The 15,919-nt window shown below is 39.4% G+C and overlaps 1 protein-coding gene across 1 annotated transcript; it reads right to left on the bottom strand.

Annotated features, from left to right (window-relative positions):
* Positions 1-24: 24 nt before the first annotated feature.
* unc119a2 (unc-119 lipid binding chaperone a2) lies at positions 25-14,876 on the bottom strand. Its single transcript, XM_067491995.1, has 5 exons — positions 14,017-14,876; positions 3,557-3,670; positions 2,781-2,880; positions 2,468-2,640; positions 25-1,942 (listed from the first exon to the last, which is right to left on the bottom strand). Exons 1-5 carry the CDS (start codon positions 14,273-14,275, stop codon positions 1,830-1,832), a joined length of 759 nt encoding a protein of 252 aa, XP_067348096.1. The 5' UTR covers positions 14,276-14,876; the 3' UTR covers positions 25-1,829.
* Between the last annotated feature and the right edge of the window lie 1,043 nt (positions 14,877-15,919).

The following is a 15,919-nucleotide window of genomic DNA, read 5'->3' as shown; positions in this document are numbered from 1 at the left end:
AACACAAAAGTCGAGACACTGTGATATTTTAAAAAGTTCCATAAATCTTTATTTTACCTTTCATTCAGTCACACCGACATTTGAATTGTCAAAAACTTTACATTTGTTCAAAATAATTTGTGAGTCACAAACAGTCATAAATAAATCTGCTGCAAATGTCTGTGTTACGTAACATTCAAGTCAATCTGAGGAAATGGGGGTTTCCTCTTGCTCGTTTAAAGACTTCTTTTTACAACACTTATCTTTTTGTCTCTCAATATTTATTCTCTGTATCATAATCAGTAACCAATGCAGGCACCAGAAACCAAAGTCACGCAGATTTGAATCCCTCGGCAAGTGATAATGTGAATCCAACAGGTGCATTCAAGTAATTTCCATCCACCTGGCTGCAGTTTTTCAAAGCCGTGGTTCAGATATTATTTACAAATGATCGACCGAATTTGTGTAATAAATCAGGTTTATAGTTTATAATAATTTAGGTAAAATCATATAAGAGCTGCAGTTGCGTCAGCATGTGGATATATATAAAAAAATCTATTTCAATACTACTTGTGTCAGGTTTTGTCTGAGCATAGTCAGAGAAAAAGTCAAGTGTGCATGTTACAATTTAGCGGCATTCCCAAAACAGTTCACTGTCTTGTAATCTGTGTGATCTGTGTGATATAACAGCAGATCAACACACACAGGTCCTAACTTGTTCCCAGCTGGAATGTTTTAGATTGAGGGTGACGTATGAGAGACAGAAATCAGGTAAGAGATGAGAAAAGGGACAAAGAAATACAAACATTACTGACAAAAAAAAAAATACAAGACAGAGATTACAGTGATTTGTACGTTAGGTGACTTCTGCTACATTTCCCAACCTTTTTAGTTTCTGACAAAAAAAAAATCAAAATGGTTTGTAAACTTCCTTTTCCTTTTCACCTAAAGAAAGGGAAATGAAGGAAGGATGGAAGAAAAATCAGAACAGATCAGCTCATTGTTACAAGTTTCTCCATTGTGCTTTGAGTAAAGACAGTACACACATACAGCCTACATTTTATACAAATCACACGACTTGAGAAATAAATATGTAACAAAGGGATAATAAGGAATAGGTCTGATGAATTCAAAATATCTAACTACTGCTTATTGTGTAGAAAATGTAGGTTTTACAAATCTATCATTGATAATTAAATTATAATGTATCTATCAGACCAGTAACCATGCTTCAAATTGACTGACAAACACACCAATTATACAAAGTACAGAAACACTTGAGACTCGAGAATACACACACGCGCGCGCACTCAAACACGCACACAAACACTCAATGTGAGAAATTCTTCACCTAAAACTGTCTTAAAAACAAAATTTGCTCCTAAACATGGGCAGGAATGAAAAAAAATAATTTCTATTATACAGAGCATTTTCTCGTTTTTTTTGCTCACTACTTTTAGAACATGACTAGAGAGCAGGGGAAAAAAAACATCTGATATTTTCTAAAAAGTTGCTCACTTGCTGGTTGATCATGTTACACACACACACACCTTGTCACAGCGACGTCAGACCAAGCTGTGAACTACTGTAAATGGGTCCGTGTGTGTGGGTTGTTTTTAATAAACATGCTCACACACACGCGCACACACACACACACACAAAAACATTAACCGACACAACTGTATGGGCGATTTGTTGAACAGCGTTCTCTCAGTGGGAGAAAGAGATACAGAAAGAAAAAAAAGGACAGACTACCAAATTGGACGGATGTTAACCCCACACCGGTGTCCTCTGATCGCCCCTCAGGCCAGACTGTACATCCATCTGTCTCTCGTGTCGGTGTGTAGTTTCTACGTCCCACCATTGTAGGAGTAGTCCGCCTTGTTGTGCATCACCAGCTTATTGTCCACAAAGTAGAAGCTGTCGGACTGTGTCTCATATGGATGCAGGATCATCTCTCTGACTGTAAGAAGAAACAGCTGTTAAAACCCTGTGTCCACCAACCCAGGACTGCCAAGATAATTGTGAGGAGGATTTATTGATTACCTAAGGATATGATTTACTGATTTCCAATTTGGTTCTAATAGTTCTAGTTTGGGCAGTGCATTGAAAGCAAGGGTATTCAACTTAATTATGCCTTCCCCATTCTAAAGATGACATAATCTGAAGGAGTATTTCGTTTCAGATGAAGTCAGTTGCAGGACACAATCTGAAATATATCAGCACTTTGACCAAGACTATAACCTGTGTAGTATGAGCAACCAGGTGGCCATCATCAGAGCTAAAAAAACTCTGGTTGACATCATCTTCAGCTAGAAGTGAACATACAGTATCTTAAGATGAGAGTAAGAGGTTTAATGCGAGCCCAAGCTACTAACAAACACCACCCCAGTTAAAAACTTTAACAAGGGTTTATCAAGGGTTATATGTAAAAAGAAAAAGGTTAGACTCTGCCCTACAGGTACCTATTCCAGATGTAACCACTTACTGAGGTCCTCAGACAGAGGTGGAAATTCATAGATGTGTTCGCAGGTGTTTTTGCTGCTGGGCATGCAAAAGCCGAACTCAAAGTCAAAACTCTTCAGCAGCTTCTCTCTGAAATAATGTCTCTCGATCATTCGGAAGTTTTCTATCGGCATGTCTCCAACTGTGAACTCAACGCTGTGAAGTGGAAGAGAGACAGGGATAAAAGGTGACATACAGAAATTAGTATTCAGCAAAGCAAAGGGGGACATAGAGGACACAGCGGTCGTTGTGTTTGTAACTACATCACTGTAGAGTTGCACACATTTCTCACTTACGTGGCTCCAACTTGCCGCAGTCGGAGAAAAGCCGGGGTGAACTGGTAACGGACAAACCGGCCAGCGTTTGGGTCAATATCCCTCTTTTCCCCTGCTTTATCTAAGATAAGGAGGAGATTTTATGAAGCAGAACAGAATTAAATGTACTAAAATCTTTTTCAACATGGACACTGACTTCTCTCATGTGGAATGAAAATAAACTTGTTAAAACAAGTAACAACTCAGAAAACCAGAACACGTAACAGGTTTGCAGTTCACGTCCACTACGAAGCAGGAAAAGAAGGTCTTTGTGGGCTAGAGAATGAACAGTAATATGCTTTACTAACTTCACCTATGTAGTTGATAATCATACATCTATGTATGTAGAAAAGCCAAGCTTACATCAGGCCTATTGCTACACATGGAACATGTCTCTTTTAGCCCATCTTTATTTTTGGCTAATTGGTCAAATGCCATAACTGGATTATTTTCATACTGAAAAACATTTGGCTGATTGTTAGAGTAATTAGGAGTTTTTAGACCCTTCCATGAAGACAATACTGGGGATTAAACTTTATTATTCATAGCCACGGCAACTATTATATGATTATAAAAATAATAATACAATCCAAGAATAATCATCAGTTTGTGTTTTCCATGAGTTTTTCGGCAGGCTAATGGTTAATGTTTGGTGGGGGTGTGCAGCCTTCATTTATGAAGTGGATAAATAGAGAGGGAGTGTATAAAGCCAGTGTTATAAATGAAAAATCCATCCATAAATCAGTTCAGTGACTCACCTGTTGATGGAGGCTTGGTGATTTCAAACAGCACTGTGCCAGTCTCCATGTCTCTGATTTTGAACCTGGTGAAGTCGATGCTGTAAATGTTCTCGTCTGGGCTGCAGAGATAATCTGAGAGAGTGAAAGAAGATGTACAATTTCGACATATAGTACTTAAAAGCAAGTAGCACATGAATGAAAATACAAACGAAACACACATTTCTGCGAATCCACACACATTATATCACAGGAAAAGGCTTAGTGCTCAGGATGAATGCATTCATAGCAGAGACAAATTTATTTCTTGATCCCATATATTCCAACATTGTCCAAATTGGCTTCGGATGAAAACAATAGTAAACTGCTGCAAATAAATACAATTGCATGAACAAGCAGTAAGATGTATGATGATAATCTCAAGAGCTCCACAAAAATAATACTGAGTCACGGGTCAAACAAGAACAAGAAAGGAAATGCTCTAAAAAGTGCTTATACTGATAATAGAAGTAACACCAAATAAAAATATGCTCTCAAACACTGACACCCCTCAAACCACTGAACAGCATATATAAAAAGAGAATCGGGTTATTTCCGTTCCTCTAATCCTTCCTGGCCTAACCAGGCGGCGTCACTGCTCATTAGCATTCCCCAGTAGAGCCAACACTTCCTGCCTCATGTCTGATCTGATTGATAGTGCTGGCCATCATCTCCACTGAGGCCTGCTCGCTCGCTTCACACCAGCAGCCACAAAGCTCAAATAAATAAAAAACTATTAATTAGGGATAACATTGTTTTAGAGATTTAAAAGCGGATCCCTGCAGGTCTGAACAGCCACTGGATGAACAGAGAGAGTCACACTGTTAGGTTAAAAGATCAGTAAATGTTTGTCTATCTATTAGCTCAGTGCCTGTTTTTCTGTCTCGCTTGATGTTGTTACATCATGTCCTGCTGTTACACTTGATCTCAACTGTCTGCTCAAAGACAACAGTAAAACAATACAAAGGAATCTCGAATGACGACCAATTATCCCCCCAGCTGTTCTGCATGGCATTTACAGATGAAATCCCTCCCGACAAAAGCAACGGGATGATTGCACACGTAGACGGGAGCATTCGGTGAGCTCAGACTTCCACACATGCATCAAAACTCATGGCCAGACTTTTCATCAATCAGAAAGCAGCCAAAGACCATTTTAGGTGACACGGCAGAATGTCCTCAGCTGCCCGAGTCAATCACCTAAAGCTCCAGTGAAGGCCTGGGAGAACTTTATCATGGAAGATACAAAGCGTATGCAGATATGTATAGGTTAAAGACTTGAGGCGGTTTTGCATTAACAGCAAAGAATGTTCCTGAATGCCCTGAAGTCCCAGCATGTTGTCAACTCCGTTTTCTTTATGAGGTGAGTGTCCCTGACAGAGCTGATGTGATTCGCTGTGATGCCCATGCTCCTCTGTCTGTCTGAATGTTGACGTTGGCTCTTCTAAACACATTTACTCTGAAAACTGCGCTCTATATACCGCTGTGCAACACCTGAAGATTCACACAGCCTTTTCACGCTTGAACACACACACACACACACACACACACACACATGAAACAAAAAACAATACAAACACCCACAGCAGACACATGGTTTTAATTAATGTGATAAATATCTGTGCCTTCAAGGAATTGGAGCATTATTAACAGTGGTGTGTGTGTGTGTGTGTTTGCAGAGAGTATGTCTGCACACGAGTATCACAACTGGCGATGAGTTGATCTTTTTGCTGACTGACTGCTATGGTTACATTGGAGCCTCCTAATTAGATTTGTCAAGTCATTCAAGTTCAAGTTTTCTATCTCAGATTCACCAAATTCTCTTAACTAACTGCACAAACCTGTTTTAAGTGCAAACTTCTCTGACAGCAGACTTGAAGGCTGTCATGAGAGGCAGCACCTCACCACACAAGATATATAGCTCTAAAAATATATTTTGAGAAAGTTATAGACTGTAGCTTTAACTACTAAAAAGTAGAATGTATGCCACTAAAAACACTGGAATACCTCTCACTAAAATGACAGATAATGATGATGGTGATAATAGGGTGAACAGAATATTCATGTGACATTGTGTTTGTACTGGATAAATTTTAATAAATTTTATATCACATTTTAGTTCCAAATCCATTCAGATGAAACCATTTTCGAATCATACAATTTGTCCCTTTGAACAAAGAAAGGCTATTGGTTGGTTAGAACAACAAACTTAAGAACAAATCTGATTATACAATTGTTTCTTAAATGAGACCAACAGACTTTTTAAAATGTGTATATCACTGTGTGCTTTCTGTATGTATGTGTGTGCTCTCACTTAGCCTCACAAAACCTGAAGTGTTTGTAGTAAATTACACGCTGTCTGTCACTTCAAGTCACACACATACACACACGGAGTCATCTGAGGACAACTTGCTTGATAAAAGCCACCAAGAGACTCCGTTTTATCACTGTCAGCTTTCCTTCTGGGCTGTGATAGCACACACATCCCAACCTTTTGTGTGTGTCTGGACAGTGTCTGCGTGGTCACTGCAGACAAAAGTAAACACTCTACACACTAAGCTGACCATCAACAGTTAAAGCTGAGTTGTGGGTGTTAGTGAAACCCAGCTGGAAACAGGAAGTTGGTCTGAAAAAACACTTTAAACCTCAACATCAGCAGATTTTTAAAAATACTTAAGTGTCTGACCACATGTCTTCATCTCTGGAAAATGTTGACCTGCTGATTGGGCATTTTCCACTTGCTATTTATTATTACAGCTTACTTGTACACACGTGTAATGCTTAATTTTATAAACCTCTTGTTGCTACACAGGAAGAAAAACACTGAGTGGGTTTTAGGGTGGAGCGATCACACAGGTATTTGGAGCATCTTTTCGTGGTTACACGTGGTGTGACTGTGTGACTGACTTAATTCTAAGGACATAGGCTTATGTGCAGAGGGTGTGGTGCACAGATCAGAGAAAACCTAACTACAGGTGGGAGTTTTGACCAAGGCTTAGAGACCACCCAAGACCTGCTTGTCTATGCAGCCACATGTACAGTAGATCCAACAGGTAAGATTTTGTTAGTCTGGTAAAAAAAGATCCACATACTGCAATAAACTGAAACAACATAACATCCATTTTATGGGCCAATTAATGAAGACCCTACTGCCATTGAAGACCATGACTTTAAAGATCCCACTACTTTAACACATAAAAAGCTAAATTAACTTTATATACTTTAAAATTTACGACTGCACCTTCTCTAACATGATATCTCTAAATCTCACTCCATTCTGAGTGTATGTGCACTGGAGGTTTGAAGGTCTGAAGTCACTCTTGAACAAGTTGCTTATTGGACTATGACTGAACGTGTGTGGTTGCAAATGGTTTTAAAGTCAGATTAAAGGTGGCATGGCATTTGGATGTGAAAACTAGCATCAAACCCTTGACATAGAGCACTTTGAACAGCGAGGCTTAAACATACACAGGAAGTAACATTGCACAAAATCCATGTTTGAATGCCGATGAAAAAAGCGGCATGATGCATAACAAACAATTAGCAGTATAATGCCACATAATGACCAAGCTGGTAAAAAGCCTAAAAACCTACAGCGATATGTACTACCAACGGCTAAATGAGCAACCAACGTGAAGTCAAAGAGGAGCGCGGGGGGAGGGAGAAACACACCATATACCGAATATGAAAAGGCATATTATTTTCAGGGCTTTCAATCATGCTTTTGCAATCCTCCTGGAGCTCACATCCTTCATGTTTACTCGCTGCAGATATGGCAGAAATCACCAGAATACAGCCAGACTAGATCAGGTCCACAGTTCAACAAATACTGCATCATATGACCTAGATTCAGCCAAAATAAATAGTTCTGAGCTCATTTTAGCATTTCACCCAGAAAATGCTGCGACAGGAACCTTTCAGTATGAGGGTTTGAGATCACCGGCTCATGAAACCCTATCAGAAGCCTATAAACACAACATTCAGTCTTTCCCACTTGAGCTGCAGATTGCTGAGTTCATGACTTACCACAGTTCCCACTTAGGTTTCAAAGTTCATTCAAACCTCATCAATCAATATACATTCAAAAGACTATTTGAAATCTGATTTTATTTCTCAACATTTTCATGCATTTTTTAAATGTGTCCTGCTTTAGAAAGAAGGAGGAGGAAACACAACGGGCCTCATGCAAAAACGGGGGGGCAATATTACACATAAACGTTAACAGTAACTGAGCTAAGAAAACCAGTGACCATAGTAGCTGGATGTAATTTCTGACAGCAGAAGAGTTTCTTTCACTGGTGTGTGACAGCCTCGTTTATCAGCTGTGGTACAGCTGTGGTCTGCTTAAAAGGACACTGCAGGGCCTATAAAAAAATACTGACTTTTATAAAGTAGCCATAGCAGGTGCCTTCTGGTTTTGACCTGACTTCAAAAGCCCTGAATTGATGGCAATGTGAACAGTGATGTGTTCACATACTAATTTATGAACTAATATGCATTTAAATTGTGAGGGAATCATTTAGTTTAGAAATAAAATAGGTACTTCTGTTCCAGTTCAGCTACTTTTTCCTGTTTTTGAGTTTCCTACCCTTCTTCCTCCCTTCCACCAGGTGTCCTCAGACTCCTTTCCTTCCCCTGCTCACACACCTGTCTTTTAATACTTAATCACCCAGCCCCAACTCCCACAGCCACCCCACACTTTCTTCACTGACTAATCAGTCCCTCAATCAGAAATGGGCTTATTTCCTTTAGTACATTGTCTAAAGAAACTCCACTTGTTCTAGCTTTTTGCAACTTATATTCACTTGTAATTATGTGATTCATGAGTTCCCCTGACTTTTACTTCCTGACTATTCCTCGGATTTCAAGTTGCAGACTTCAAAGTCCCATTAAGCTCCCATTTTAAACCACTCCCTCTTTCTGTAAATGTCCAGCTCATTGACAATAAAAAAAAAAATCCTAAATTTTTACAGCAGCATGTGAGTTCATTACAAAATGAATTACACACCAGAATGTCTCCAGCAGAATGAATTGTAATTGATCATCCGATGTTTCCTGCATAATCATGAGGTTAATAAAAGAAAATGTCTCCAATATTTACTTACTTCACTCATACAATCTATGGCTGTACTGTGGCACATTTTAGCCTGGTACTATTAACTGTAATGAGCGTTCAAAACAAAAATGGTTAACCTTGTAAACCCTAAGCCTGCTGAAAATCACACATCGCACGCTAATGTTGGCTTGCAGCTCACAGCACTGCTGAGGCTGTGTTCTTCTTATGAATGTAGCCTAGCAATTTAGGGGCAACATCCACTATTCAAAACATCCAGACTTGGGCAGTTTTCATTCTTGGGGTTGAGCTCATGACAAGTTTGAGTAGTTATCAGAGTGTGGAAAACATTTGTACATGCAGGCCTCACGTCACGGACCGAAGTGAGAGATTTGGCAAAAGAATCAGAGTTAGTTCTTGCATGAAACCCACTGTTTGTTTGTCTTTCAGCACAGAACACCCACCATTGGTTGGTGACAACTGTAGGTTATCGTTGACTGCAGTTTGGCATGACAAGAAGAATTCACTTCATCCCACACAATCAATTAGCTAAGGGCCAACATCTCTAAAGAGTTCTATGTGATCTTGAGAAGATAATAGAATAAAATAAAAAAATAAAAAACAGAGCTCTTTTGGACTTTCTGTCAACTTTGCTGAGGTGAAATCCTGGTTAAATACAATTATTTGAATTTCAAATTGAACAGTGGAACTGCTAACGGGTCTCAACTGCACACTGTTCTTTGCAACTTTTCACATGTTAACAGGTTTTATCTTTATCAATGTGTTTAACAGTATGTTGTGGCGAATAAGTAATGATATCAAAAGTATAAAGTAGCATAAAATAGAAAGACTAAAGTACAAAAACCTCAAAAAACTGTACTTCATATATTTAGTTAATTATTATCCCTGGATTTAAGAGTCAAACTCACAGAGTCTAGATGAGGGGCCTCAAACTCTCACATCAATGTATAAAATTATGTTTCTAACTGACCTGGAAATACAAACCCAAGTTAGTGGGGAGTGTAGTTGCAACCAGATTGTTCTTTGTTAAGATATATTGACAAGTAAACTGCAAGTAGCAAATACTTTAAACATGTTTTCAATAAAATGCCCCAAGACAATGTATTTATGTCTGGCTTAAATAACCGATCTCATGGTAGAACATCCTCTTTTCATTTCTGCAAAAATATCTGATCTTGCAACATACATTGTTAAACATTTTTATTCTGTTGTTTAGGCACAGCAGTTTGTTAAAGTTAAAGAAAAAGAGTCCGTATGTTTAATTGCTGAAAATACAAATGGTTTAAAGTGAGTGTGTGCTGCACGCGCACCGTAATTCAGTACATCATTTATATCTAATATTAACAAGGTGCAAAAGTTACAGGAAGGTCAGTATACTGGATCTTTTTAAAATCATACAAATATTCTTTGATGCTGGCAAAGCAGCTGATGAAAAGTACCACATTTCTATTTAGTGGAAAAATGACAGAGCCAAAAAACTCACAGCGTCATATCACAGGTCTTATCTAGTAAGTCCACATAATGTTTTATAATAAATCTTTGACTGTTTTATTGATCATGTTAGACAGAGCTCTGTTTTCAGCCTAGATCAACAGAATTCTTAGCACACAGCTATTATCTGCTGTCACTTTTAGGATATAAAAGGAAAACAAAGCAATGGAAATATGACATGAACAGGGCCTGTTTCACTAAAGACGAGTATATGAGTTAGCTGGGAAGTGGCAAGCACTCAAGCCCAATACAGCTCACATGGACTAATCCGGTTTACTTTCATATATGAAGGCAAATCCAACTAATCACTGTGCACAGGGGGAGTTAAAGCAGCAAGGATGCTGGGCTGCAGTGAAGGTGGCGCAGATGAAAGCGGGATAAAACTGTGGCAGCTGCTTGCAGTTCTTCGGTGACCTTGCCTGCATTGTTATACCCGGTGGTATTAGGAAATATGTCAAATCGCAAGAGGAAGATGCTCTAAAAAGTCGTGTCATCAAAACGTGATTAGTTCATGAGGCAGAGGAAGAAGGGGTGTTACAGATATTTTCACTGTTTGCAGAACATCAGGCGGATAAATAAATAGTTTTCGAATACACACATTGTATGTTTTATGCGTGACTTTTGTGCTCTTTGATATGGTGTTTACAATATGAATCATGATGCACTAAAAATATTTGTACGGCCGGTCCCTCTAGATCCATCATCCAGTCAAAATTTAATATTTATTTATCAATAATTTATTTATTTATACTGGTTGGTTTAAGGACAAATACATGGAAAACTGACATTCCCACCAGCCTCAGCTGTGTTTAGTTTTAATATGCAAATTCAAAAATACTAAGCTAAGCTGTGATGATACGCACTGTAAACCTGAGCTGCAATAGCTCAAAGAAGACTGTGACTACATGCACTGCCACTAGTGAGGATGCAGATTTTAGTCATGTTTTCACAAAAGCTGCTTCATATTTCAGAAAGTTTGTGCTTAAAATGTCTGAATGTGAAACCAACTATTCAATTATAACAGTATCTGAGATTTTTATTATTTGTTAGTTTTATTTATTGTTGCAGCACCAAGTAATAGAAGAAATAACAATCCTAAAATGTTACATTTATCATTTCGAAATAACTTCTGTCATTATGTCGTTATCAGCTTGTTATCAGCTACACGTTTCTGCATGAACAGTCGTGAAGTTTGATAGTGTGGAGGTGTAGAGGAGTGATGCATCTCTCCTCCACCTTACTAACCTGAATTTGACTGTTGATGACCCCAGCGTCATGGCAACAGTAAAAATAGTGACAGTTTTAAAATCAAGCATATGATATGAGATGAGACATGCAGATAAAGTAGTTAGTAGTTTTACGTTTATAGCCAGCGCTTGAAATTACCAACATCACCAGTGGTACATTATAAAAGCTAATTCTTATTAGTGTACCAGCAAGTGAAATATGGCTACTAGCTACATAGCTAAATGCTTTCAAATAGGTTATCTTTCTTAAATATATTTATTTTACAATATACAGTGGCCAAACCTGCACATTTGGCATTTATGCCTGATTAACAAAAAAACAATAAATAGATTTTAAAGGTGATGTCGATGCATTTCTTTTCGATTCACTCATAGCTTTGAGGTTTCTAACACAACAGGTTAAAGATAAGTTAAGAACGTAAGTTTGAATTAAATCAGTCTGTTCTGCCCAGGGAAATCTTAATCTGAGCAGCTGGCTTTGATTACCTTGTGGATTATAGATTTTGTAAGTCCTTTTCTGAGGACACAAATTAAAGTGAGTCTCCGGTGATACTGAAATCCAAACAGGTTCAAACAACAACACAAAGTAAAAACATGTTTAACTCTAACTGTTGTCAAGCATGTATGAGCAGTGCTTAGTATTGCCAATTGTGTATTACCCTGCTTAAAGAGGGACTCAACTTCAGCCACCTGAGAACGTGCAGCAGCAGTAGAAAAAAAACCGAGAAAGACAAGCCACAAAACAACAGATGAGCTACAGTGAGCTCAGGGTGTTTTCTGCTTTGTTTGACTGCCAGAAGCACTGTCGAGCAAGTGTTCTTGGGCACGTACATATATACATTTCTCTCTGTGTCATTTAGCAAGTGACACCTGACTATTCTGTCAAAAGAGGGGAGAAGAGGAGAGGAAAGAAAAGAAGGAAAGTAGAGCAGGAAGTGTGTGGGAGAACAGAGATGCATGCTCTGCTGGCTGTATCCAAGGGGAGATGCTTCACGTTGCCGTAGTGATTCAAGCGTGTATCCATGTTGCTGTGGTGATTCACACATGCCTCTTCTTGCCTCTAGCGATGACGCTGCGAGATAGGAAAGTGAGAGTTTCCAAGTTCATGACAGGGACCAACAAAGGACACGTAATCATTATGACGTTCCGGTACGTGTCACCGTGCAGCTGGACAATGATCCACACATAGATCCCATCAGAGGAATAACCAACAGCACACGTGCAGATATAAACGCGCATGAGTCACACATCTACTGTGTTATCTGTCATGTTAAAGTACTGAACAAATGCAGTACTACCAGACTTTACAGTGGGAGTCAGTAAATGAGGAAGGACAAGCTGAGATACAAGGATGTTACCAAGTTTTTCCACTTCTGAATATGTTCAGCAGGGAAAGCAAGATCTCATTTCTTATCCCAACAAAAACTTCCTACTATAAAAAAGAAATAAAAGTAAGAGGGGAAAAGGAAATATATATATATAAGTAAAAAGAAAGCACAGGAAAGCTATATAATCATCAGCACATGTACAAAATAAACAAATCTGTAAATGTGTTACGTTTAAACATCTTCTTACAATAGCTGGGTTCAAAATATGACCTCATGTAGTGTAACAGCTAATGTAACCATGCTGTGTAAGTATAGTATTATTCTGGCCTTTAAATAGTCAGATGCCCTGCCGGCCACCTGTTAGCTAACTGCTGGTTTAAGAACGGAGATGGTGATGGATGTAGGTGTGCACATAAGAGCTTCCTGGCTGCAATCGCTGCCTGTGTCTCTGCATAAGAGGCTTGTTTGAGATTTAGAGGTGTGACATAATTAAAAACTGCATTAAGTAGTATGCTACTTAATGGCAGCTCTTTCACTGTGACATTCTGAATGTGCAAAGGAAAAATGACAATTTCAAGCTGGTATGCAACTGCAAATGTTATAATCAAATTGTCAAAGTGTGAAAAAAAGTTCCTTTGTCTTGAAAGTCTATATCTCTACATTGTTTATCACAGGCTAGCAGCTTCACCTTTGTTTAATGACTGTATACTGTGTCTAATAAATAAATAAATGTTGGCTGACATATATGGAAATTGCTACTTTACGTTAGAAACAAAAAGACCAACATTTTGAACGTTAGTTTTGTAATCAGCAAAATCTTTTTTCTGACATATTGTAAAATACAGCATATACTGATGGACTAGTGCAGTACATTTAGTCAAGTACTGTACTTTTGAAGTATTTGGACTTGCATATTCAGCAATTAAAAATCGTTTGCATGTGGGGGGGAGCTCCTTCATTGCCCCATCCAGCCCTGGCTGCTTCTTTTTAAAGCACCGCACTCGTCAAACATCACTCACGCACTTTTATGATTGTGAGCTAAACTTAACTTGCACACACTCTGACACCTCCTCCACATGTCACAGGGCTACCAAGAAAGTCAGGGTTCAATGCACAGCTGCACACAGGCAGCTCCGATGGAGCATTATCGTGTGTTTGAGCTGGGCCTATACACATCAAGGGTACAATGACGCTATACGTGTCTCACGTAGGAGCTGTCACATTCTTATGGACATTTTAGCCCCTTTGCTCCCCCCTTTCCTCGCTTAGCAACCGACACGGCAGCAACAGCATCAAACTTACTCTCTGTGATCTTCTGTAAGCCCAGCACATCCTCCGGAGTGATGAGCGCGCTGGCGAGCAGCTCCTCTTCCGTGGTCACCGGGACCCCCACGTCGGTCGAGTTGCATCCTTTCTTCACTTTCATGGCCGCACTTTGCTTCGGGCTGCCGTTACTGCTGCTATCTGTGCCTCCGGTGTCTAAGCCTGGATTATCACCGACAGGCTTCTTAGCGCTTGATGGGTCCTGGCTGTTGCCTCTGCTGGTACAAGAATAGCTCATTCTCCGCTCCTCCTCCCCCTCTCCTAAACCCAGGGCTTCCAAGATACAAAACAGTTGCCTCCCTCTCTCCCTCCCTCCCGCACTGAAGGATGCACAGTTGCTGTCTTTTATCCGGTGCTTAATTCAAATCCGCTTCGTCTTTAGGATCCTGCAGTCTGTCTCCGCAGACGAGCTGCATGCGAACGGCCCCGGCTCTAGTTGGCTGAGCGCAGTACGCGGAGAGAGTGGGCTGCTTTCCGCTGCTTGTTCTGCGCAGCTGGTCTCAAAGATGCTATTTCGATGTTGTCAGGTGAGGGAAGAAAGCCTGTGTGAAATAATCAGCTGGGCTTGCAATTGAAAAAGAGGCGGCAGATGGCCGTTGCTGTCAAAGGAGGCGGGGGAGCGTCTCAGCGGAAGCCCTCAGCAGCGGTCTGTGCCGTGCGGCTGACAGAGAGCGGCGGGCGCTTCTGCGCACAATCTGCGCTACGAGCGACGAAAGCGCGCACGAACCAAGACGACAAAACAGGCGGTTTATTCAGCACATACAGCCCTACTTTCTGCCACGTGTGTTATCTTATTATTCTGAAGGCGCTAAACACAGCGAGACAGTCCAGTTCCATTAGGCCTGCGCATAAACGAATAAAGAACTGTGGTTTGTGGTAAATTGCACCATCACGATGACACAACGCCACTAATAAGCAGAAATAAAGTCGCTGCTGCTCATAGGCCTCCACATTTACTCTGTCGCTTTAGTTCAGTGCTGAAAGTAATTAAGCACAGTTATCCAAATGCTGTAGCCAATATATACGGTTTAAGCTACTTATATATAATTATTATATAGGCTTTCTTTCTCTGCTGCAGCAGCATTACCCTCCAGTCCATTCAGAGGAAATGATTGGAGTTTCTATTCGAAATAGATTCACTTGACAGTTAACATATCCAACTCACATTTATTCTCAGATCCAAACAGCTTTTTTTTTTTTTTAAAGTCTTCTTACCAGAAGTATGAAGCGGCTTATCAAGTCCAACATTTCACTGAGACATAACATTTTGAGGTACTTATACTTTGTTTGAGTAAGCTGATATACATTTAGATAGAACAAAGACAGACAGAAATACAAACAATGTAGCCAAGCCGTTATCATGTGACTCTCTGGATGGGCCTGACCTAAACCATAAATATAAAGATCAATCTGCTCCATACATTAACAATGCATTTATATCATAATATTGTATCAGGAAACATTTAGTACTAATCGTTTTTTTTTTATTTTTTTTGCTGATAACATGTACTTTTAGCTAAGTGAGCATTAGAGACAGGACTGGTAGTTGCGATGGAGCATGAATAATAATAATGTGTGGCCACTTTTATTTAAGTAATGAATACATATGACCAAATACCTGCTTAACCCTCAATGCAGCAACAATCCAACAACAAAAGGAGCCATTCTGCATAATTTGATACTTTAAGTACTTTTTGCCTCTCCCTCAGTACTTGTAAGTGCTTTTTTGAATGCCAGACTTTTACTTGTAACAGAATCCTTTTGTTTAAGTAAATTATCTGAACACTTATATAACTACTGTGCTGCATTTAGTTCAATAAAATGTAATCACAATTCTAATAAGGTTGTAAATTAAGGTACATCCTCATATACGTAATGTACA

The sequence above is a fragment of the Channa argus genome, chromosome 22 (genome assembly GCF_033026475.1).
Source record: "Channa argus isolate prfri chromosome 22, Channa argus male v1.0, whole genome shotgun sequence".
Taxonomy (NCBI): domain Eukaryota; kingdom Metazoa; phylum Chordata; class Actinopteri; order Anabantiformes; family Channidae; genus Channa; species Channa argus.
This window is presented reverse-complemented; position numbering and strand designations above follow the sequence as displayed.